General features: G+C 39.3%; 1 protein-coding gene across 1 annotated transcript in view; it reads right to left on the bottom strand.

Annotated features, from left to right (window-relative positions):
• The window catches only part of Mecp2 (methyl-CpG binding protein 2), a 61,412-nt gene extending 34,549 nt beyond the window's left edge, over window positions 1-26,863 (bottom strand). Inside the window, exon 1 of the mRNA XM_026412825.2 lies at window positions 26,721-26,863. Coding sequence (XP_026268610.1) covers window positions 26,721-26,782 — 62 coding nt within the window. The 5' untranslated portion in view covers window positions 26,783-26,863. The remainder of the gene's footprint in view (window positions 1-26,720) is intronic.
• Window positions 26,864-27,252: the final 389 nt, after the last annotated feature.

Below are 27,252 nucleotides of genomic sequence, written 5' to 3'. Positions count from 1 at the left end.
AAATAGTAAAACAAAAAACTTTTGTGTGCTTCACTGTACATAGGTATCATCCATCTTATCATTACCAATTTTTTAAGTCTTTTGCAAAAGTTTTTTTTCCCAGAGTTTTTTGTTTGTTTGGTACTGGGGATTGAACCCAGGGGTGCTTTACCACTGAGCTACATGCCCAGCCCTTTTTGTTTTGAGACAGGGTCTCACTAAGTTGCTGAGGCTGGCTTTGAACTTGTGATCCTCCTGCCTCAGCCTCTTGAGCCATTGAGATTACAGGCATGTACCACCAAGCCTCACTTCCAATTAGTTTTTGTATACTAGCTTATACCCTGAAACCTGGCTGAATTCTTTTTTTTTTTTTTAAGTTCTAACAGGTTCTTTCTTTTTTAATAGCCCTTAATAGAGTCACTTACATTCTCTATATTGCTTGCAAATAGAAAGCTTTATTTACTTTCTTTTTTAAATCTCCTTTCAATACTAATGCCTCTTACACTTTCTTCTTGCCTTATGATATTGGTTAGAAACTCCATTACAATGTTGAATAGAAGGGTAAAGTGGACGTCTTTGCCTTTTTCCTCATTTTAGGGGTAATAGCCTCAGTATTTCACTATTAACTATGATCTATCTTTATCTTTCATACATGCATTTTACAAGATGAAGAAATTCATGTTTATTCCTGAGAGGGTTTTTTTTTTTTTTGATGTTGTTGTTGATTTTTGTGTTTTGTTTTTGAGACAGGATATCACTATACTGTCCTGGCTGGTCTTGAATGTGTGGGCTTAAGAAATCTTCCCATCTTAAACAAGCTGTATATTATTAGCAACCTTTTTTTTTTACCCTACTACTGAGCTACAACCTCAGCCCGTCACCCTCTATTTTCTAAAAGTTTATGTTATGTGAGAGTGATGTTAATTTACCAGTGAAATAATCTGGGCCTCTTTGAGTTTTCTTTGTGGGAAGATTATGTACTAAATCTCTACTAGGTAAAGTGCTAATATTTTTATTTTTCAGGTTAAGTTTGAGCAAGTCTTAGTAAGACCTATTTTTCAAGGAATTTGTTCATTTCATACAAGTTGTCAACTTCAGTTGTTTATAATATTCCCTTATGATTGTTTTAAAACATCTTAGGGTCTTTAGTAATATCCTCTTTTATGCTTAAAATTGGTAACTTATGTGCTTCTCTTTCTACCTTAATTAGTTAGCTAGGAAATTGTGGAGACAGTCAAACAATCAATTTTTGCCTTTTTAAAATTTTCTAACTCACTGATTTCTGCTCTTACCTTTATCACTTCCTTCCTTTCCTCTACCTGCTTTGGGTTTACTTTATTCTTCTTTTCCTAGCTTGTTAAGGCAGAACCTTAAGATCATTTTATAATTATTTTCTAACAAATGCACCTAAAGCTACAGATTTCCCTCCAAGCAATACTTTAGATGTAACTCTACAAATCTTATAGTTTTCATTATAATTAATAATCCTTTTAAAATCATCTATTTTTTCTTGTAATTTCTTCTTTGACTCCTAGGTTATTTAGAAATGTGTTAATTTAAAAATTTACATTTATTTATTTGTTTGTTTGTTTCACCAAGTCACTGTTTTTTGTGGTGCTCAGGATGGAACCCAGGGCCTTGTGCTAGCTAGGCAAGCACTCTATCACCTAGCTACATCCCCAGCCCTAATTTTTAAATATTTGTGGCTTTTTCTACACCATATTGTTATGATTTCTTTTTTTAGTACTGGAGATTGAACCCAGGGGTGCTTAACCATTGAGCCACACCCAAGCCCTTTTTATTTTTTATTTAGAGACAGGGTCTCACTGAGTTGCTTAGGGTCTTGCTAAATTGCTGAGGCTGGCTTTGGACCCAATCCTCCTGCCTTAGCCTCCCGAGCCACTGGGATTACAGATGTGGACCACCATGCTCATCCATATTGTTCTGATTTCTAATTCTATTTCATTTTTACCAAGAACATAATCTGTAGAATTTCAAACTTCTGAAATTTACCAAGACTTTTTTTATGGTCTAGCAAATGATATATTGTTGATCAATACCACTTACCCTTGGAAAGGATGTGCATTCTGTAGATACTGAGTATATTATTCTACATATGCATACTATGTCAAAGGTGTCTGGTAATGTTCTGATCTTTTATGTCCTTATTGATTTATTGGTCCAGTTCTATCAATTACTGAGAAGGGTATTACAATTGCTAAGTAATATGATTATGGATTTATTTCCCTCTTCAATTTTGCCCATTTTTTCTTCATGTATTTCCAGCTTTATAATTAGGCACATATACATTTCTGACTATTAAATCTTTCTAAAGAACTTACCATTTCATTGTTACAAAATATGTTCATCTCTGGCAAAATCCTTTGTCATGAAGTCTGCATTTTTCCCATATTAGTATTGCCTCTCTAGCTTTCCCATGCTAGCTATTTACATGGTGTATCTTTTCTCATCCTATTATTTTTCTACATAGTAATGCAGTTAATATTAAAACACCTATCTTATAGACAACACAAAGCTCAGTTTTGCTTTCTAGTCTACAATCTATGCCCCTTAACTGAAATGTTTATTCTGTTTATGCTTAATGTAATTACTGATGTGAACAGATTTAGGACTAATGATTTCTTCTTTCATTAAAAGCACATTTTCTTTTACTTCCTACTAACAGCTACTTTAAAATCCTTCTCTGTTGATTAAAACATCCAGGTCACCTTGGGTAGGTCTCCCATTGATTATCTCTTCTTTTGAACAGAGGTGGTCAAAGTATGGCCCACAGGGCAAATCTGCATGTTTTGTTAATAAAGTTTAATTTTGAATACAGCCATAATTTCCCTTACATATTGTCTATGGTGGCTTTTGCACTACAACAGCAGAGTTTTGTAGTTGCAACAGAGACCATTATGGCCCACAAAACCTAAAATAGTTACTGGTTATGAAACAAAAATTGCTAACCCCTGCTCTGGTCACATTTTCCTATTTCTTCGAATGGCTAGATATTGTGAGTACTACAATGTCAGACTTTGGATTCAATGAAGTTTTATTAATTTTTATCTTTCTTTGGGGAGGGGTACAGGGATTGAACTCAGGGGCACTTGACCAGTGAGCCTCAACCCCAGCCCTATTTTGTATTTTATTTAGAGAGAGGGTCTCACTGAGTGGCTTAGTGCCTCACTTATGCTGAGGTTGGCTTTGAATTCATGATCCTCCTGTCTCAGCCTTCCAAGTGGCAGGGATTACAGGTGTATGCTACTGTGCCTGTCCTGATTTTTTATCTTACCAGTTAATTTGGGTGAACTCAAACTCCAAACTGTCTTCCCTATGGTAGGCAGCAGTTGAAATCTCTATTCAATTCTTTTGTCTTAGCTGGAATTCAACAGAGTCTATATGAAGAACTTGGGCCCTTTGCCAGTGTCAGATAATGCATTCCAGGATTCTACCCCACCTCAATTTCTAGCTTGCTGTAGTTGTTCCGAAATCTACTCTCTGATTTCTCAACCCTAAAACTGAAGATTTCTAAGTCTTATCCTCCTTGCAGCACTGACTGGACATGTGTCTGGTAAAAAATCACAATAAGGAAATTTGCCCAATGCAGTTCCCTTCTTCCAACTATAAACTTTATCCTACCTTTTGTGTGCCTTTAATCACTTTCTAGTGCCTTTAAGTTGCTGGTTTTTAAAAATTTTTATCCAGAGTTTTAAACTGCCTGACAGAGGGATAATCCAAAATGAGTTACCTCATCACTACCAAAAAAGCAAATCCTCCAGTGACTTTTGGACCTAGTACTCTTGATTTTTACATCCTTAATAAGCTATTCCCTAGTGACAGCAATCTTAAACTTCAACATTTTTACTCTCAATATTGTTATAATTTTGGTTTATTTTATAATCATTACAAAATAAAGCAAATAAGTAACCATGTTAATAGTATTAGGAATCAACATTTTTAGTGTAAAAAAAGATGTTTTTTTTTAAAATATATGTTTTGGGCACAGTGGTGCACCCCTGTAATCCCAGTGGCTTTGGGAGGCTGAGGCATGAGGATCGCAAATTCAAAGCCAGCCTCAGCAACTGCAAGGCACTAAGCTACTCAGTGAGACCCTGTTTCTAAATAAAATACAAAATAGGGCTGGGGATGGGGCTCAGTGGTCGAGTGCCCCCGAGTTCAATCCCTAGTACCCCTCCAATCAAGAATGTAAAGATAAAAGTTAAAGAACCCAGTAATGTTAAATTGTCTTTGAAAATATCGCCATGTATTTGTGACTCTTAAAAAGTTTAAAATATTTTCTAGCTCTGTCCACTAAAAGGTCCTAGAAGTGATGCCACCCCATAAGAATCCACATCTTGGGTTATAAATACTATTTCCCACTAAAGGGAATCAGAGTTCTTTGGAATCAGTTCTGGCAAAGGAAGCACACACATTGGGATAGAATATTTTGTGCCAAGAAGGCTCAATGAGAATATGCTAAGAAAACACCAGTAGCATCATGAAGGGTGACCAAGTTTGAAATAACTTGATCACAAAAGAATGAATGTATCTGAATTCTAAAATATTTCATAACCAAAACTCCGTAAGTCAACACTAACTTGAGAGAAAAAACATAAGAACAATATTCTGTTACCATTTGAAGTGATTTTTACACTTAATGCATTCTAAAATTTAGTAATTAACTTAGAAATTAAAGGCAAAGATTAAACATCTATACTCTTTGTAGGGAAAAAATACAGTTCGTCCTTACTTGATAATAAAATTTTTAATTTTTATCTTTTTGTGTTATTGGAGGTTGAACTGAGTAGTTGCACATGCTAGGCAAGTAATCTACCACTGAGCTACATCCTCAGCTCTTTTTCAATTTTTCATTTTGATGCAGGGTGTTGCTAAATTGCACAGGCTGGCCTTGAACTTGCCATCCTGCCTTAGTCTCTCAAGTAGCTGGGAATATAGGCATGTGCCATTAGGCCCAACTGCAGAAAGTCTTTACATAGGAATGCCAATAGAGAAATGACAGAACTAGAAAAAGCTACATACCTATAATCCCAGTGACTCAGGAGGCTGAGATAGGGTGATCGAAAATTTGAAGACAGTTTTGGCAATTTAAACAACTTAGTGACACCCTGTCTCAAAATTAAAAAAATTAAAAGGGATAGGGATGGAGCTCAGTGGTAAAGCACCCCAAGGTTCAATCCCCAGTTACTAAATAAATAAATAAAACACTTCCCTTTATTAAAAAAGAGAAAAGAAAACCTCTAATGAAATAATGGATTCAGGCAGGGATTATTAATGAATGCTAAAATCATTAAGTGAAATAGTTGTTGGGCAATAGCATATTTGTAGACAGCCAAACTATCACATCACAGATTTACCAAGTACAACAGGAAAAATCAACACTTAGAATGGAAAGATTTGGCAGTCACCTTCTTTTTAACCAACTGGTAAAACACAGCATCATGAACCACAGGATAACCAGCCATCAGGTCCCTCCTGATCTGATGCAGGATGAAGTACAACAGTGTTGCCTGTGCAATATTCTGGGTCTGGGCCAAAATGTTTAACCTAAACAAGCCTGTGGGCCTGACTTCTCATTCACAATTAACATAAGGAATAAATGATTTAAATTACATCATGAGAGACATCTAACCCCATTTATAATATGGGCCTTCTAAAGGACAACTGGGCCAACTGTTTCAAAAAAGTCAATTCCAAACTACAGAACACTAATGAATTCAAAGAAGACCTTAGAAGATGGAAAGATCTACCTTGCTCTTGAATAGGCAGAATTAATAGTCAAAATGGCCATACTACCAAAAGCACTATACAGATTCAATGCAATTCCAATCAAAATCCCATTGACATTCCTCATAGAAATAGAAAAAGCAATCATGAAATTAATCTGGAAAAATAAAAGACCCAGAATAGCTCAAGCAATCCTTAGCAGGAAGAGTGAAGCAGGTGGCATCACTATACCAGACCTTAAATTATACTACAGAGCAATAGTAACAAATATGGCACCAAAACAGAAATGAAGACCAATAGAATAGAAGACATAGAGACAAACCTACATAAATACAGTTACCTCACACTAGACAAAGGCACCGTAAATATACATTGGAGGAAAGATAGCCTATTCAACAAATGGTGGTAGAAAATTAAAAATCCATATGTAGAAAAATGAAATTAGATCCCTTTCTCTCACCCTGTGCAAAACTCAACTCAAAGTGGATCAAGGACCTAGGCATTAGACCAGAGAGACCTTGTGCTTATTAGAACAAAATGTAGGCCAAACACTCCATCATGTAGGCTTAGGAACTGACTTCTTCAACAAGACTCCTGAAGTGCAAGAAATAAAATCAAGAATCAATAAATGGGATGGTGTTAAACTAAAAAGCTTCTTCAAAGCAAACAATCAAGAGCCTAAAGAGAGAGCCTACAGAATGGGAGAAAATCTTTGCTACCTGTATCTCCGATAGAGCATTAATCCCCAGGATATACAAAGAACTCAAAAAACTTAGCACCAGAAAAATAAATAACCCAATCAATAAATGGGCAAAGGAACTGAACAGGCTCTTTACAGAAGAACATCTCTAGAAATTAGAGAAATGCAAATTAAAATTACACTGAGATTCCATCACACTCTAGTCAGAGTGGCAATTATAAAGAACACAAATAACAATAAATGTTGGTGAAGATGTGGGGAAAAGGGTTCATTCATACACTGCTGGTGGGATTTCAAATTGGTGCAGCCACTCTGGAAAGCAGTATGGAGATTCCTCAGAAAACTTGGAATGAAACCACCATTTGACCCAGTTAGCCCACTCCTTGGTATATACCAAAAGGACTTAAAATCAGCATAATAAGGTGACACAGCCATATCAATGTTATAGTAGCTCAATTCACAACAGCAAAGATGTGAAATCAACCTGTGCCCTTCAACAGATAAATGGATAAATAATATGTGGTGAATATACACAATGTAATATTACTCATCCATAAAGAAGAATGAAATTATGGCATTTGCCAGTAAATGGGTGGAACTCGAGATTATCATGCTAAGTGAAATAAACCAGTCCCAAACAACCAAAGGCTGAATGCTCTCTCTGATATGTGGATGCTAACACACAATAACGGGGAGTGAAGAATAAAAGTTCATTGGATTAGACAAAGAGGAATGAAGGGAAGGGAGTGGGAGTGGGAGGAGGAAAGACAGTAGAATGCATTGGACATAACTTCCCTATGTTCATATATGAATACACCACAGTGAAACTCCACATCATGTACAACCACAAGAATGGGATCCTAATTAGAATAAGTTATACTCCATGTAGGCATGATATGTCAAAATACACTCTCTCTATATAAAAAGAATAAATTTTTAAAAAGTCAATTCCACAAGTGAGGTGGGAAGGCTGTTCTTGGTAAAAGACACAGAGGAGGCATACTCAAAGCAATACATAAACCACATTGCTTTGTAGTAGTACCTCCCAAAAAATGGCTATGAGAGACATTTGGGGGGAATTTGAATTTGGAGTGGGTGTCTGATAAAAACATACCTATCTATACAGACCAGACAAATATGCGAATGTTAACTGTCAAATCTACATAGCAGGCATACAGACTTCAGAGTAAGTTATAAAACTAGTTTGGCTGAAATAAAGAATTTTATAGAGGGACAGAAGATAAAGAGATCACCCAAAATTCTGAGCAAGGAAACAAAGGAAAATATGACATGATGATTGAGACAGAAGATAAATATATATGGTCCAAAATTTAAAATGAAAGAATGGAATTAAAAAAAAAAGCTGAAAATAGGGCTGGGGTTGTGGCTCAGTGGTAGAGCGTTCGCCGTGCACGTGTGAGGCCCTGGGTTCAATTCTCAGCACCACATATAAACAAATAAAATAAACGTACTGTGTCCACCTACAACTAAAAAATAAATATTAAAAAAAGCTGAAAATAGACAAAGTGTTCTCATTGAATGACCCCACAACAATGAATGAAAAAGACAATTCTAGATATACCCTCATGAAATTTCAGGGCACCAAAGAAAAAGAGAAGCAGGATATGATGGGTACTCCTGTAATCCCAGCAACTTGGGAGGTTCAGGCAGGAGGATTCCAAGTTCAATGCCAGCCTGGGCAATTTAGTGAGATCCTGCCTCAAAATAAAATATAACAAAAGGACTGGGGATGCAGTTCAGTGTTAGATCCCCCTGGGTTCAATCCCCAGTACTGCCAAAAAAAAAAAAAAAAATTAGGGAAGTAAAGGGAAATGAAGGCCCATCTACAAAAGAACCATAATCAGAGTGGCATCAAGCATTTGTTTTATTCATATCTGTGTATGCTAGAAAGAAAAAAGGGAAAATCTTTCCAAAATAGAAGGGGATGATTTTTATCTTGGAATTCTATACTCAACCCATCAAGTGTAAGGGGTTCAATTCTCAGCACCACATATAAATAAATAAATAAATAAAATAAACGTATTGTATTTTAGATATGAAATGACTCAGAAGACCTATCTACTATGAGGTTTTTGGCTGCAAGTAACAGAAAAGCTGACTCAAACTGGCTTATACAATAAGAAATTTTACTCTCTCACAAAACTGCTAGTTTAGAGATAGGCCAGCCTCAGCACAATCAGTAGCTAAACAATGGGAGCAATACTCAGGTTCTTCCTGTTGACTCTCTGCTCCACCATCCTTAGCAAGTAAACATTTTCTTCAAAATTGTCCCTCAGTCTGAGGTTATAGAAGAACTACCAGCAGCATGTTATTTGCTCCAGTGAGAGAATGAGAAAGGTCCTCCCTAAATGTTCCATTGAAGCTCTTCCCTTTAGTCTGAATGGACCAATTTAGATTATATGTCCAGCCTTGATGAATAATTACTCTCAAGGGAATTCAATATAATGACTTAAGGAGTGCTTTATGAAGTTGGGAATAAGGCAAAGGTGAATAATATCAGGGATCCATTAGGAATGGGTAAACAGGGAATGGATATGGGATAAATTACAAAAGTGTCTACTACAGTTTACTCCTCAAGCATCCTATCTTAATAAGTTGCTTAAGAATGCATGCCAGAAAACAAGGGAGTAAATCAAATAAAATGATATAGGTTCTGGGACACAGGGGCTACAACGTGAGAGCACAATGAAGGTAAGATCCAGGAGGCAGGTGTGTGCAACCTTAAAGAGCAAATACTTCAGACTGTAGGAGGAGAACAGAGAATTCTGAGAGGAATGCCTTTGGTGGGGAGCAGAATCATAGGAAATAAACAGCATGACTAAGAGGATTTTACAACAAGATCAAAGAATATTAAAGAAAGGAGACAACAATCAGAAATGGTGGGAAGGGGCTGGGGATGTGGCTCAAGCGGTAGTGCGCTCGCCTGGCATGCGTGCGGCCTGGGTTCGATCCTCAGCACCACATACAAACAAAGATGTTGTGTCTGCCGAGAACTAAAAAAAAATAAATATTAAAAGATTCTCTCTCTCTCTCTCAAAAAAAAAAGAAAAAAGAAATGGTGGGAAAAACAAAAAAAGCTATGTAAGAAAGCCAAGGTTCGAATATGAAGCAGATTAAATCCTGGCAAGGATGGGTCTAAGAAAAGAGAATCCATTTGACCTTGATTGGTCATTCTCCTCTGAGTGGTCCAGACCTATAAAGAAGGAAAGGCAATCCTAGCATTCATTACTTGGCCTTGTCATGAACAATATTCACATACCTGTGATAATGTAAATGATGGTGACTTATTTTTAACTTCAGAATTAACTTTGGCTGTGGCTGCAGAGCAAAACACAAATGTTAAAAATTTTAAAATGGATATGGTGCAGTATAGCTTTTAGAAGGTAGAAGTTGGGGAAGGAAAGTCACAGGAAAAGTTGGGTCATTAACATCCTCACCTTACACTGAGAGGTATTGACCTATGAACTAAACCTGATAGAACAAGAAACACCACCCAAAGTTACAGAATAATGAGAATATGATGTCAATGTGGCAAGATACTATAAATTAAACCATCCTATTTAACTTCAAGTAGTTAACATGTTCTTTTCCACATGAAAAGCCATCCTCCACTCTGTATCTTTCTCATTTCTGCTCAACCCTTGGTTCCCAGCTTTGGCATTGCCACTTTAGAGATTTCCTCAATCCTCCTAAGGATGAGCTGTTCCCCATTATACAGGATCATAGTGAGCTCTGGCCACAAACTTATCCTTCCAAGCATTGAAATACTGTGTAATTATATAAAGTTTTTCTCTGCTACCAAACTCAAGTTCCAGGAAGAAAGGTACCAAATCTGTCTAAATCACCCCATCCTTTGCCTAAGACAATGCCTGGGGTAACTATAGATACCTCAATCCCTTGTGAAATGAATGAATATATGACAGTTTCATGTACTGCATATCCTTCAAAATGGAGCTAGCATGGAACTCAGCAGCACCTAATTGAATTCTATTGGCCATATGAAAAAGATACTATATGTGTAACAAGTCCACCATTTAGAATTAGTATAACAAACAGATTTATGAAACATGTAATGTCTCATAAGGATGTCAGTGAGGAAGCTGTTCAAAATCATCCAAAGTCCTGCTGTATCTGAAAGGTGACTTGTGGCTTGGACTGAATGAAGTCCTGGCAATAGAAAAGGTGAGAAGAAGATGGTCTCACAGGACTTGTTACTGGATTAAAGGATGAGGAAGGAAAAGAGCAGAATTAAATATGACTCTTAGAATTTTGGATCAAGTAACTGGGAGGATGTTGATGCTATTTACTAAAATGGAGAAGAGAGGAGGAATAAGTTTGAAGGGGGGAAAATCAAGAACTCTGTCTGGGACTTACTAAATTTAAGATGGCTGTGAGCAACTCCAGTGGATGCTGAAGGGGCCATCAAATGTGGAGCTCAAGAGAGAGGTCTGAGTGTAAACAGAATTGGAACCATAGGCTCACAGACATATATCATTCAGCAATGATTGCAGAAACAACGGAAATGCCCTTTAGGCAAAATCATACAATGTGGTGATTAAAAATGATGGTGTAAAAACTTTATCCAGACATTATCTATCTATAGATGGCAGATTTATTGACTTTTACTTTTCCTCTTTCTGTATTTCCTGGAAAACTTAACTACCAAATTCATGTTATGCATGCAATTAAGTTATCTTCAGTTTAGGGATAAAATTATTATAGAAATACATTTTTAATAGCATGCAGAAATATCTACAACACAATCTTGAGGAAAGAATTAAAGTTACAGAGAACATATTATATGATCCCACTCACCTAAAATGGTAAGTGCATGTACACAGGTAGATAAGGAAAACCAGAAGAATATTTAAAATACCAACACCAAGGATAAATTTGGGGCTATTAATCATCAAGCAATTTATGTGGTAGTAAGTAGTCTTTTATACAGTTTTAATTGTGTTATACTTTGCAAAACACTATATGTGTTCATAAATGTTGGGTATAATTAAGATGAACTAAACTTTACATGCCACTTTGTCTCCTTTTATTGTAACTGTGCTTTCCCCCATGCAACTCACTAGTTGAGTGATGTTTCGTAATTGCACAGTACAATGTACAGAACAAGTGTTCTTAAACTTTTTCTGTCATGAACTCTTTTGCCTTTTGGATCCTGCCTCAGAAAAAGTTTTAAAATGCATAAAATAAAATGATTAGAAACTGATTAATGATTAATTATGAATGCTACAGCTGGGTGTGGTGGCGCATGCCTGTTAATCCAAGCTACTCAGAGGTTGAGGTAGGAGGATTGTATGTGAAGGCCAGTTTGGACAACTTAGCAACACCCCGTCTCAAATTAAAAAAAAAAAAAGAATTAATGGTAGAATATATGCTTCTTTAGTAAACTATTAAATAACCAGATCTAGGGTAGCTATTAGGGTTAAAGTTTGAAATAGTAATGACAACATATGCTATTTCAAAATATCTGTAACAACTATAATATAAAAGCACCTTTGATCTCTATTGGTGACAGTCACATGTCCTTTTTTTTTTCTTTTTGATGCTGGGGATTAAACCCTGGGCCTTGTACATGCTAAGCATATGTTCTACCACTGAGCTACATCCCCAGCCCATAGGTAGTCCTAATGCTACCGTGGTTTTTTGCCTATAACTGTCAGTGAAAATAAAAATGGAGTCTTTTTTCCAACAAAGGTCACAAACCCTGAATTTGAAACTCCCAGAATCAAAACCCTTGGTCTAGAAATAATTATTTTTGCATTGCTGGGAATCAATCAAACCTAGGACCTCCCACATACTGGTGTGCCCTCTACCACTGTGTTACTTCCCCAGCCCTAAAAGATATAAACTTTAAAGAGTTTTCTTTGTAGGGCATAATCATCAATGATTATGATCTTTTTTGTTTTTGTGCCTACATGCACTTTGTTTCCTACAATAATGTTTCACTTGTATAATAAAAATAAAGAGCTTGTGGGCACGGTGGTGCACACCTGTAATCCCAGTGACCCAGGAGGCAGAGGCAGGAGAATGACAAGTTTGAGGTCAGTCTCAGCAACTTTAGCAAGACCCTCAGCAACTCAGTGAGACCCCGTCTCAAAAATAAAATAAAAAAGACTAGGATGTAACTCAGATGTAGAGCATCCCTGGGTTCACTCCTCAGTACATAAATAAATAAATATTGTTTCTGTTTATTTGTCTTAACCTGGAAGAATGACTAAGAAATTTTACAGTTGCTTACAAGCTACATTAACATTTTTAAAAATAGTAATACCACCTTAAAAAATACTTTCCATAGTTATTTTAATCACTACCAAGATCTTCCAAACCTAGAAAAAAAAAATCACTGCAATTATTTATCCTGGAGTTAAACAGAACAAAAAGACAAACTGTCACAACTTCAGACATTTGTCTATTTTATTGCCAAGTCTAATTTCAAAAACAGCTGAAAATATTAGAGCAAATTAGTACTTAATATGGATTAATACTTTCTGCTGTTTACAAAAACAGAAATACCAGAAACACGGAAATTTATTTTTTACAAATAAGTTACTAATTATGTAGAAAAATTTTAAATACACTTTATAAAAGTAATATCAAACTTACATACCTTAAGCAACATATTTTTCCCCTAGTAGTTTGGTATGTTAAATTTATTTATATATAAAAGACACCTACTTCGTTAGTACAAATTAATGAGAAGTTAGGATTATCAAGAATTGAACACAGCTGAGCAACCTCTGCTGACTAGGCAAATAAAGAACATTAGTATATTTGTATGTATTTCTTTTTAATAAATGAAATTTGATTTCAAGGAAAAAAGTTATGTACCACTAGAAGCCCCAGAGAAACCAAAATGTTTTAATGTTTTCCAAAAACAATTCACACGTAGAAAGTAAGCTCATGCTGGAAAGCGTTCATGTTTTAGCAGCAATGTAGAATGTCACAAAGGAGATAAAGACAAGGGAAATGGACATATCTCAGATGCATGCTTTGCTTTTATTCAAAACTAAAAATAAAACCTTTGCTCTGCCCTATCAGTCTAGAAATAAACACCTTTTTTTTTTTTGTGTGTGTGTGTGTGTGTGGAAATCTTTCACAAACATAGAAATAAAATATGTTCTTCTTGGTTAACAGGACCAAAGGATATAAACATAAACATAAACCAATGCCATTCCTTCTCCCTTCTCCCTTGGGGCTCTGGATGGGGCTTCTGTTGTAAAAATGTTTCCATAGCACAAGGAGACATGTTAGATGAAGGAACAAATTCTGCGCAGGGCAACACAACTAGTCTCAAAAGCCAAATATCAGAAGAAAAGAGTTGCAGAATGTTTCATACAGAATATCATCCTGTAAATTTGAGAAATACTCTATAATAATAGTCTATATTGTCATGTACAACACAAACCTTGCATGGAGAGTATCCCGATCACCTTTAGGGGATGAGCTACTTAGGGAGGCAGGGCAGTGAGTGCAACCATGGGATGCAATTTAGCTGGAGTTGTCATTTTTGAATTCCATAAAAGAAAGCTGACATGAATATAGCAAACTGCTAACATTTCCTAAGTCTGGGTGGAAAGAAGATCAATAGCTACATGAGCAGAGCATAGAGGCTGGGGAGGACCTTGGAATGATCTAGGGAGGGTGGAAGACCAGGCAGCACAGACGAACAGGGAGAAGGCTCCAGAGGTGCTGTCCACAGTAGTTCATCAGGGTAGATCTGGTCCATGACAAGACAGGAGTAAGCTTGCTCACACACAGTTCCTTTACCATGAAAATCTTTTTAAAAACAATAAATAAAATTGAGAAGGACTCAGGGCATACCTCACAGTACAGTACTTGCCTTGAATATTCAAGGCCCTGGGTCCAATCCCCAGCACTACAGGGGGGAAAAAAGGCCAGTGTGGTGATGTATGCTTGTTAGCTGCCAGGAGGCTGAGGCAGGAGGATGACCGGTTTGAGGTCAGCCTAGGCAACTTGGTGAAACCCTGTCTCAAAATGGAAAATAAAAAGGGCCAGGGATGTGGCTCAATGGTAGAGCCCCACTCTCACTGGGTTCAATCTCCAATATTACCAAAAAAAAAAAAAAAAAATCAGGGAAACTAAGCAATGCATTTAGTACCACAGATGACTCCTGTTCTCCTCACAGCCTGACACTATCAAGCATTAGAGAACAAACTGTGTTGGAGAAGGGGAAGCCCCATCCTCCTGGAGCAGAAGTGGAAGGATGGAAGGTTCTGTGAAGATACCTGGAGTGTCCAATGGGTGTCCAATGGATGAGGTGGGAAGGTGACAGAAGTTTGCTAAGGGCAGATGGCTTCTAGAAGAGTGCAGGATGGAAAGCGAACAGGATATTTGGGCAGAGTGTGCCTTCTGGGGCAAAGGGAACGTCTCAGAGTGTGATCTAGTGTGGAAGGAAAGTGATGCCTACTTGGCATACCTAGTATATTAGTGCCTGAACATTTGTGGACTACTCTCTAAAAACACAAATGCTCCTATCTACATGGCCCAGCTTGCTGCTCCTACCTCACCTCCACATTCTGAACTACTTTAGTCCAGCTCCACAGATACTCTCCTGTGTGAGCCTCTATATAAGTTGATCTTTCCACAAAACTTCTCTCCCCACTAATGCTTTCTCCTGGATCTAGCTGACAGTTTCTTATTGTTTGGTTTCAGGTCTCATTTTTTCAACGAAGTCTCTTCCCTGGCCTCATTCCCCAAGTCTAGGTGAGATCCCTTCTAATGTTAATGTGCTTTCTCAGTGGCACTGGCCTTCATCACAGAGGTTGGCCCACTGTACAGACCATTTGCTTGTCTGTACCTCCCTCCCATTAGGCCAGATTTCTGGGTTAGAGATAGTCCCCAGGAGCTAGCACAGTAGCTGACAACTAGTACAGGATTGCTAATATAAAGAGTACAACAGTTGCTGGGTGTGGTGGTGCTTGCCTGTAATCCCAGTAGCTTGGGAGGCTGAGGCAGGAAGACTGCAAGTTCAAAGTCAGCATCAGCAACTTAGTGAGGCCCTAAGCAACTTGGTGAGACCTTGTCTCTAAATATAAAGTATAAAAAAGGGCTGGGGATGTGGCTCAGTGGTTATGCAACCCTGGGTTCAACCCCTGGCACCACAAAAAGAAAAAGACATCAGTTATAGAGAAATGAAACAACAGTGATCTGGCCCTGAATACTTTTAGGATACTCTTTATACAAACTGTGATAGGAAGGAGGAAGAAGCCCAGCAGCTGAAGGAATCTGGAGTCACACAGAGCTACAACTTAGAATGGCCCCAACATAAAAATGCTCCATTTTCTTCAAGATTCACAAACATCTAGCTGAAATTTCTCGTCAAAAAAAAAAAAAAAAAAAATCTTGCCTCAAATCCCCTGCTCATACAAGGTCACATTTGATGAAAAAGAAACTTCCAAAGTTTGGTTTTCTAGTGCTAACTACTGAAAACAACTTTTTCCTAAGCCTAATTATCAGCTCTCTAATCTCTACAAATAATACTATAGTCATAAATTTGTATGTTTATCTTCTTATAAGCAGTCTTTTATTAAAAGTCTACAATTAAGGCTGGGGTTGTAGCTCAGCAGTAGAGTGCTCACCTAGCACATGTGAGGCCCTGGGTTTGATCCTCAGCACCACATAAAAATAAATAAGTAAAATAAAGGTATTGTGTCCAACTACAACTAAAAAATTAAGATTTTTTTTTAAAAGTCTGCAATTAAAAGGCTACCCTTGGTTTAGCAGTATTTATTTATTTATTTAAAGAGAGAGAGAGTTAGAGAGAGACAGAGAAATTTTTTAATATTTATTTTCTAGTTTTGCTGAGGATCGAACCCGGGCCACAAGCATGCCAGGCGAGCACGCTACTGCTTGAGCCACATCCCCAGCCTTAGCAGTATTTATTAAAGTTTAAAATGCATATACCCTTTGACTCAGCAAGTTCCACTTTCCCTAACAGTTTTAGCAAGTTCTCTTATAGATACACTTGCCTGTGAGCAAAATGGTATATGTAAGATGGTTCACTACAGCATTAATGAAATTTTAAAATTTAGAAACACAAATACCCATCAATAGAAAACTGGTTAAATAAATTATAATACAACCCATATAATAAACTATCCAAACCCTAAAGTTAAAAAGAATGACATGGCTCTATATGAATTGACTCCAAACAATCTCCAAGATACACTAGCAAAAAAGAGCAAAATTTGCAAATACATACAATATTTTATAGTTTGCATAAGAGTGCACTCCCACACATCCTTGTTTATGTGCATAAGCACATAATCAACAAACACATATGTAAAAACTTACAATAATGTAAGTTACCTAGAATCATTAAATTTATAGAGACACAAAAAAGAAGTTGCCAGAGGGTTGGGGGAAGAGAGGAGAAATTAAGAGTTAGTATTTAATGGGTATGGGATTTTAATTTTATAAGATAAGAAAAGTTCTGGTGATGATATTTATGATGGTTGTACAACAATGTGAATGCACTTAATGCAGCTGAAATGAACACTTAAAATGATTACATGGAAATTATATACATATATATTGCCTCAATAAAAATTAAATACAGGGCTGGGGTTTGTGGCTCAGCGGTAGAGCGCTTGTCTAGCATGTGTGAGGCCCTGGGTTTGATCCTCAGCATCATATAAAAATAAAATAAATAAAACAAAGGTATTGTGTCCATTACAATTAAAAAATAAATATTAAAAAATTAAATACAGCTGGGTGCAGTGGCACACACCTGTAATCTCAGTGGCTTGGGAGGACTGTGGGTTCAAAGCCAGCCTCAGCAATGGTGAGGCGCTAAGCAACTCAGTGAGACCCTATCTCTAAATAAAATACAAAATATGGCTGGGGATGTGGCTCAATGGTTGAGTGCCCCCAAGTTAAATCCCCAGGACCAAAACATTTAAATATATGTGTGCATACACACACACATTCATATACACACATATTTTTGGTGCTGGGGATTGAACGAAGGGCCTCACAAATGCTAAGCACATATTCTTCCACTGAGATATCCCCAGCCCACACACAATTTTTAAAGAAAATGGTAATGGTGGCTGCCTCCATGAAGAGAATGAATGTTTGGAAACAGGGTAGCAGGGAGATATTTTACCAATAGAAAAGTTACCATCATCATCATCATTCTAAGCAAAAAATCGGTCTGCAATTACACAAGTTGGAAAACAAACCACTTATGTCACAGCCTACCCTTATGCTCTAACTTGTCAGAATTTCACACACACACACACACACACATCTGTGGATTCTTCCCAGTGTATTGAAAACATACTTTTGTGAATATCTACTATTATATTGAATCTTTTGGAACAAGAAGTATACACCTGCCCCTAGTCAAGAAGAAGGTGCCACATCCAAGGTTTAGTAATGCCCCTGGCTTGAAGCAGGTACCTCAAAAATTTGTGGGCGAATGACCCATTGTCTCCTGACAAGCCTCACAAAGAAAGGAATTCAAAAAGAAAAAAAGCAATTTTATAGAGAAAATAGAAAAAAGCTTAAGAGATACTTTGTTCACCTGAAGAAGCCAACATTTGAAAAAGCAAAGTCGGACTGCTACATCGATGTTCATAGCAGCTCAATTCACGATAGCAAGACTGTGGAACCAGCCTAGATGCCCTTCAATAGATGAATGGATAAAAAAAATGTGGCATTTATACACTATGGAGTATTACTCTGCATTAAAAAATGACAAAATCATAGAATTTGGAGGGAAATGGATGGCATTAGAGCAGATTATGCTAAGTGAAGCTAGTCAATCTTTAAAAAACAAATACCAAATGACTCCTTTGATATAAGGGGAGTAAACAAGGACAGGGTAGGGACGAAGAGCTTGAGAAGAAGATTTACATTAAACAGGGATGAGAGGTGGGAGGGAAAGGGAGTGAGAAGGGAAATTGCATGGAAATGGAAGGCGATCCTCAGGGTTATACAAAATGACATATAAGAGGAAAGGAGGGGTAAGACAAGATAATACAAATGGAAGAAATGATTTACAGTGGAAGGGGTAGAGAGAGAGAAGGGGAGGGGAGGGGAGGGGAGGGGGGATAGTGGAGAATAGGACAGACAGCAGAATACATCAGACACTAGAAAGGCAATATGTCAATCAATGGAAGGGTAACTGATGTGATACAGCAATCTGTATACGGGGTGAAGGCGGGAGTTCATAACCCACTTGAATCAAACCGTGTAATATGATGTATTAAGAACTATGTAATGTTATGAACGACCAATAAAAAAAAAAAAAAAGAAAAAGCAAAGTCGGGTTCAGCAGCAAAGTGCTTGCCTTGCATTTGCAAAGTCCTGGGTTTGATATCTAGTTCCAAAAAAGAAAAAAAAAAAAAAAAAAAAAAAAAAAAGAACCCCATCAAAAAAATAAGATTAAAAAAAAGTGAAGAGTGAATGACTGTTACACCCAATGGTTAAGACAAAACTGGTTAAATAGGCTCTAGACAACATCTCATTCCAAAGTTAAATACAAAAATGTATTTTTTAAAAATGGGACAAACACAGCACAATTTACCTATATGATTCTTTTGTATGTATTAAATATGTATGTGTGAATACAGTACTACTACACCATCATCATCATCATCATCATCATCATCATCACCATTTTGGCACCAGGGATTGAATGTAGAGGGGCTTACCTACTGAGTCACATCCCCAGCCCTTTTATTTTGAGATAGAGTCTCACTAAATTGCTTAAGCCCTTGCTAAATTGTTGAGGCTGGCTTTGAACTTGCAACCCTCCTGCTTCAGCCTCCTGAGCCACTGGGATCATAGACAGAACTGCGCCCAGCACAACATTATTTCTTTTCTTTTCTTCTTCTTCTTCTTTTTTTTTTTTTAGGAAGAAAGAAAATACAAGTTAATATTGACCTGTTCTTAGGGTAGGAAAGGAACTTCTGAGCATAAGAGAAAAAAAAAAATCAAACAGAAATTTTGTACATCAGAAAGAAAAGCAGAATCAAGACACATGATAAAGTAGGAAAAATATCTGCATGCTGACAGTTAACATCATTAATACCCTAAGAGTGACTATAAAAAATCCTTACATATCAATTTAAAAAGAAATATCCTGATAGAATAATGAAAACAGAATATGAACAAGCAATTCACAAAGACCAGATACGAATGGCCAATGATTACTGAGGTTCAGCCTCAGTAATAATCCAAGGAGCACTAATTTAAAAGATAGATAGCCAATTCTGGGAGAATATTTTTTAAATAGCACTTTCTCAGACTGCCTTGGGAGCTGAGATAGCCAATTGGGAAGGTGATGTGGCAGTACCCACCAGCAACTCCAAGTCTTAGCAGTCATTATTCAAAATGAGTGACTTAAGAGGAAGTTCAATCTCACAGTATTTTTTAATAGCAAACTGCTAGGAAAACTAATAGAGGGACAATGAAATGGATGACTGTAAGGTGGCACCAGAATACACTGATATTTAAAAGAAATAAGGCAGAGATAAATATATAAGGTGAGGTATGTAATAATACCATCCCATTTGCTAAAAATACAAAAAATGCATACTTGTATAATCTTAGAAGATTAAGAAGGATCTACATTAAGCTATTAACAGTGGTTACTCTGGGAAGTACGAGCCGAGTAAGAGAGCACTTCTTTTTTTTTTTTAACTTGATAAACTTTTAGATGGTTTGCTTTTTGTATAAAAGCATATATTAGTTTATACTTTCTTTAAAAAGGAAAATAATAAGATACAAACTTTTTTTCTAACAAGGACAAGTTCTATCCTTTGAGTTCAAATGGCCGTGTCTTTCTCATTCATAATGAATCAGAGATATTTTTTAAAAAATCTCTTCCTTTCTACATTTCTTAGGAGAAACTTATATGTCACCACTGCCTTTTATAAATCCATTCTTAAACCAGAGAAAAAGACTGTTAAAAACAAACCACACCCCAGGCCTAACATCTACCAGAAGAAGCCCATTCACTGCCCATATTTACATTTAGTCCACACAATTTATTAGACAATGCACAAAGTACTAGCCATACAACTCCCACCAGCATAAATATGTGGATTACAAAGAAAGTCCTGTCAGCCAGGTCCAAAACACACCCTGCAGCAGTAAAGGGGAATGACAATTTGAATTACAGATCAGGAGTGGAACCAAATTTGGGACTTGGAGGCAGAATGATGCTCTTTACTTCCTTCCATACCCACTGTTCTCCACCACCCAAACCCCTCATATGTATACCTATTTGTAATGGATATCTACAACAGCTTTTATACCAACATGTCAGAAATCACTAGAGAAACACAACAAAGTGCTACTTGGGGTCTCAGCTGGAATCATAATGCAGCATATGTGAAAACTCATTTTTTGTAGGCAAAGAAATGGAAAAATTCAATTGAAACATTCTGTTTTACCACATAGAATTTTTGAAATCCAGGTGTCAAAATATCAAATGTGGAGTGACCACTGATCAAAAAAGAAAAAGCTTGAGATGTTGAGTCCAATAGTTGAGAAATTAAGGAACAACTCATTTCTACAAAACTACAATCCACACAATGGTACCAAAGTAGTCCAAAGTACAGCTGATAAAACATGTGTCTTGGTCCCAGCCTTTCAAAAAGCACTCATCCTACTCTAGAGTCCCAAGAGCCAGATGTGTGTCTGGGTGTTCTCCTTAGTTTCCAAGGGAAAAGTGCAGGAAGCACATGCTACTAGCCATGGGCTCTGCTGTTCTGTGACAGCTTTTAGGAGGGCGTCCTTCTATGGAACCATACACCAGTTCCCATGTCTGAAAATGCATTACCACAGCTCACTAACATTGACCAGTAAGACATTTACCCAAAACCAAAGCAAACAGAGAAGCATGCTGAAGACCGCTAGGCAACAGCAGCAGCACAGGTGAAGAGCTCAGGACAAGTGCTCTCAGCTCAGATGACCTGCTTCAAGGTGAACTGAAGTTGCAGATCACCAGTTCCGGCTCTAATCTGACTCCCGCCCCCAGATCACGCTGTAGTTACCAAGTAACTCTACCCAAACTGACCTTTCAGGGCTCAGGGAAGTGACTTTTTTTTATTATATGGCACAGTTTGGCACAGTTATGTCTTTAATCTTTGGGGTACTTTTATACTATCCAAGAGTTGTATATCTTTTTTTCCTTTTTTTTTTTTTTAAAAACAGATGGCCAAACCAGGACATATACTAAAAAAAAAAAAAGGAAGGTTACTTACCTGAGCCCTAACATCCCAGCTACCATGGAATCCTGTTGGAGCTGGTCTACAGAAGCAAGGTGTATTCTGGGGAGTCACATGTCACATCAAAGCAGGAACTGGTGAGTCTGTATTTTTATGGAGCCTAAAACAAAGAAAATCGTAAGTTGAAAGCCCCCATTGAGCTGCATGACGTTTTTCCCAGGGCTATTTGGGACATTCTGAAGATAAACACATAGACAAAGTACTAAATTTCCCGGCTCACCTAACTAGAAACAAAGGATAAACTGCAAATTACTGGCACATAATGCACAGTGCTAAAATGAAGGAAAGATTCATGCTTGTTAGAATCAACAATATTGCAGATCTTGTAAACCTTGGGGGACACTTTTACACTAAAAAACATCAGGAGAGGTGATTTCTGGCAAGTATTTCTTCTACCACATTACACAGAAATACTTGGGGTAAAGAATATGTGTTCAAGAGAACATGCAACACCAAAATATCATCCCAAAAAGAACACCCAAAATCCAGAAGCAAAGTTTTCCCTTTTTTTCCAAGCAGCTTAAGTTACAAAGAGCTGCTGTATCATCATATGAAGGGGCTTTAACCCTGAGAGGAAAAAAGTACCAAGGGAAACCAAGCACCCCAGGAGATCCAAAGTCATCATCTAAAATATGCAAGTCTATTTCAGAGCAATCACTTTTAAGCCTCTCAGATCAGTAAATCTCTGATGTCCAACAAACTGAGTTAGTAGTTTGATAGTTTCTCTTCTGCTTTTGAACACTTGTTCAATAAGGACTTTTAGTTATTTAGGACAATCATCATCTCCTTATTAAAACCTAAACTGCCCCATATAGGCTAACCTCTGATACCCTGCTGGCCCAAAAGTAGCACTTTTATCTTTAGACTAAAAACAAAAGGTAAGCATATACAATTTAGAAACCACTTGCACAATCACTCATGCAATTGAATCCAGAGAAGGGCAACACCAACCAAGTCTTATGGCTGGGCTGGTTGGCTGGTTAATAACTACTTGACTGGTACCTAAAATTATCTTTTGAGGTACAACAAAGTTTCATAATTCACAAAATTCCTTTAAACAAAAAGTCAAGTCTTAGAATGTTTTGAAATCCCAGAAGTTAACAAAATTTCTCAGTTATCTGTATAATAAAAATCAAACCAGTATCCTGGTTAGGAGGCCCTGGAAAAGTCACAACTTCTCTAGACCACAAGTTGTTTTACTTGTAAACTGAGGGAGCTGGACAAAGGTTCCTTCCAGCTTTGAAAGTTTGAGATCTTTAATTAAAAAGCCAGAAAATGAGTCCATTTAGGTGAAAAGCTAATAAAGCAAGTGTGTGTGTGCGCGCGCATGCACGCACGCACACGCACACACGCACACGCACACACACACACACACACACACACACAGAGTCACTCACACTCTCTCTTTCTCTTTCTCTCTCTCCCCCCACCCCCAGTTCTTTGGCAGTGAAGACAAGTACACCCAGGCTTGGTCCTGTCAGTTTCAGGACCAGTAGAGTCCAGACATCTGCAGTAACTATGCACTGTGGTGAGCACACCACACACCAGCAGACCTAACAGAGTGTGCCTTAAATAAGTTAAACAGGCCAAGGCTTTATTCTCTAAAGGAATGGGCATACCACCCTCCTCCACTTGATATGGGAGTGGGTAAGACTGCCTGCCCCCAAATTCCTGCTCCCACTCAGTTACCCCACACAATATATACCTACCATCAAAGTGGTGGAACCAAGTATTTAAGCAATGACGTGCAAATCAAGCTTTCAAAAGGAAAAGGTTCCTGGGAAAAGAAAGGCAAAAGAGAACCAGGGAAAGCAGAAGAGCACATCTAAGGAGGAGGCACCCATTTACACTGGTCCTATCCAAAATGATATAAAGGCACAGCAGTTTGATAAGACAACAGCAATGTGACTAAAAAAGACTCATATGGAAGAAATGCAGACAAAGTTGTCCCGCTGGAGTGGTAATAATGCTCTCTATCCAACAAAAAAAAGACTGTGTCTGCCAGCCACATGAGACTGCTCTGCACAAATGTCACCACAACAGAAGGCAGGGAAAACAAGCAGCTGTCCCGCCACACTCTCTGGACCTCACCAATCAAGGACTGCACTTCACCATCCTGTACTTAAAACACTGGTTACTACAAATATCAAACATTTTCTATGATTCTTTCCTCCCCAGAGATAACTCAGGAAGCCTGGTGACAAACTGTTCTTAGTCAATTAAAACATTTCCACTGATAGTCACCTTTATAAAAGATTATGGGTTCTAGAATATATCAATTATCTTGCAAATAGGCCTGGCAGGTACATGAGAGGAGGAAATCTGGCTCCAGCAAGAATCTAACAAATTTACCTCTGCTGTTCTTTATTCTAGGTTAAAGATACTCTTGTCCCATCTCCATGTGGAGAAAGGTGTATTCAGTGCGGGCAAGGGTGTATTGGACTCATTCAGTCCGTTTTTCTTTCAAACTTCACAGTTTGCCTCCCAACCTGTCTAGATTAGGTCTCACAGAGGTAGGGTAGGCAGGGAAAACCTCTGGCTGGAGATTACAAACATATAAACACAGAATGCAAAACTATACCATAACCCTCCAAACACACTGTTTTGTGTGTCATGCCCTACACCTACCTCAGGATTCAAACAGCAAAAAAGAGCTGACTGCATGATGTTTTCTTGTAAGACCGGATACTCTAGGTTTAAAGCATTCAAGGCAAAATTTTAATAAGAAGAAACAGAAGGTGTGATAGGCCAGTACTAGCAAGAAAGTTGTACATGGCTTTTTCAAGCTGTAAGATAGGCTGACTTTAGATGCCACCAGGCACTTTACAGAGAAACTAAATTCTGGAAGCTGCCTGCACTGTTCAAAGGGCTAGAGGTTTATAACAAACAGGTAATTGGAGGGGTACCTGAGGAGGCAAACACATTGCCAACTATGAAAACAAATCAGAGACTTTAAGTTGTCATGTTCTAGACTCAGGTTTACTAATCTCAGAGTCACTGTCAAGTGAGGATTGTGTGTCTGTGTGGAAGTGAATGCACCCCAGTAATCAGCTGCCTAGCTGACATACCACGAATGGGTGATCTAAAGCAACTTATTATAATCAACTGAACTTCTACTAGATTGTGCTTTTTAAGGTTGACATATCCAGGTAAGAAAATAAAAGCAAGTGTTTTCTAGGCTTTCTGACTGGGATTTACAGTAGAAACCCTGAATAGCCCACATATAAGCCTATTTCCCTAAATCTCTGGTGGAAATTCCCAAAAGAACCAAAAAATCCAGACACTGTCTTTTTATAGGGACTAGCATATTTCAAAAGACCCAAAAGGTCAGCTTAATCTTGTTATTAACCGAAATTGCTGAGATTGAGATGAAAATTCCAGCCACAAAACCCCAAAATTCTCCCCTAGAGTAATAATTGCCTATTAGTACAATTTTACTATGCAGGCTAGAAAAATGCTTCATTTTTATAGTAAAACAAAACACCTAAAACTTTTGAGAGTCATACAACATCTAAGCCACTTAACATCATACAACAGTAGGTTTGGTTCCATGATCACCAACCGCCCTCTGAATTTGATCCTGTCATCTCACAGTTTGGGGTAGTGATACTCAACACTGGAGACAACCTGCGGATGGCTTGGCAGAGCCCATTCGTGTTCCTGGAAAAACAACCAGAAGCACACATCTGCCTGACCATGAGTCAGGAATATCAATTTTGTGGTGGAGCCCATTTCTGCTGTGACCAACCCATATGCGAACACATTCACAAAAGAAGCAACCGCTATAGAGATATTCCCAGCAAGTCTTTCCCCCAGGGGTCCATATTTAGCAATGCCATAAAGGGTCTGCCCTGTGACAGCACTCTTTTTAGGCTCTTCACAACGACCTTAAGTCTTCAGTACAAAACCACAGAAAATGTTGCCACTGCCACATCAAAGTCACCCGAGTTTCAGTTTAGGTGATTCAGTCATAACCAAATTAAAAAGAGAATAAACTTTCAGAGACAATCGACAGGAGTCACAGCAATGCAATGAACCTGCCCCATCTGGTACTGGTGATCCTGAGCACTCCAAGGCGTCAGAACCCGTTGCATACTATGTCCCACTCCACTTATGTAACTGGAAGATCGCCGGCGAAGGGGGGGGGGAGATGGGAGGGCGTTCATATTCTGAAGCCACAGCACCCCAAAAGAACCTCTGAGCACCCTGGGGCACGCTCTCACCAAAAAGCCTTAGATGCTGCCGGACGCACAGTCCCCTACCCACGGTTCTTGATGAGAACTATAACCACCTCTTTATGATGAGTTGTGAGATCCAGGAACACAATGTCTAGTCCTTTTTGTGGGTGGACAATAATTTCCCACCTACTTATTCCTGTTAGATGGGGAAAGGAGCTGGTGGACCGATTCGCTCGCAGTGGGGGCAGAAAGTCATAGAATGGGCGAGAAGGAGGGGGAGGCAAAGCTTGGAGATGGGGGTGAGAGCTCAGGAGCCCTTGTGGCGCACTCTCCCGACGGGAGGTGGACTGCGCACGCGCGCCGGTGGGGGGGCCGAGTAACGGGAGAGGGGGCGCGCGAGGGAGGGAGAGGGGAGAGCGCGATCCAGGGAGAGGCCGGGGCCGCGGGCACGCGACGGCGCCGCGGCCCGAAGCCCCAAGAAGGGCAAGAGCGCGCGTAGCCCCGACAGGCAAAGCCCGGGCGACAGGGGCGCCCGCGGCGCCGGGGACCGGGATGCACGCAGAGGGCGGAGAAAGGGGGGCGCCAGGCGAAGGTGGCTCCGGGGAGACCGCGACGAGGACGGTCACCCGCGAGCACGGGTGATGGGCCAAGAAGAGAGCCGCCACCGGCGGCAGCGGGAGGGGGAGGGTAGAGAGGAGGGACGCCATCCGCCAGCCGTGTCGCCCGACCCCTCGGGCCCCTCCCGCGCCACGTCCCGCCCCTACCCCCCGCCCCCCGGCAAGGGTCCCCGCCCGCGGCCGCGGCGGTCCCACTCACAGTCTCTCCTCCTCGCCTCCTCCTCCTCCTCCGCTCGGCGCGGCGGCAGCGGCGGCGGCCATTTTCCGGACGGCTTTTACCACAGCCCTCTCTCCGAGAGGAGGGAGCGCGCGCGCCGCCGACGCCGGGACCCCGCACGGACGACGTCGCGCCCCGCCCTCCCGGCCGGCCTGCGCGCTGCTGCACCTGCGTGCTCACGCCCCGCCTCCGGCACCGCCGCAAGCCTGCCCAGTATTGGTTGGGGTGGCCAGTCTGGGGCGGGGCCTCGGCGGCGACACCCTCAATTGGCGGGAATTCTTGTCCGTTTCGGCAAGGGAAAAGTGGGCGGACCCCTGCCCAAATGCTGATTGGTTGCCTTCAGCCGTCATTTGGGGAAAAGTGGCGGCTTGGGCGCGGAGGGGCTGGTTTAGTGGGCGGAATTTAAATGTTATGGATTAATGGGCCCTTGCGGATGCTGGGGCAAAGGAGGGCCTAGGCTCGGGACGCCTGTTTGCGTTTCCCTACAGAGCGGTTGACTCTGTCCACAAAACGC

Source organism: Urocitellus parryii, chromosome X, assembly GCF_045843805.1.
Source record: "Urocitellus parryii isolate mUroPar1 chromosome X, mUroPar1.hap1, whole genome shotgun sequence".
Lineage (NCBI taxonomy): Eukaryota > Metazoa > Chordata > Mammalia > Rodentia > Sciuridae > Urocitellus > Urocitellus parryii.
The sequence above is the reverse complement of the archived record's forward strand: the minus strand, read 5'-3'. Positions and strand labels throughout refer to the sequence as shown.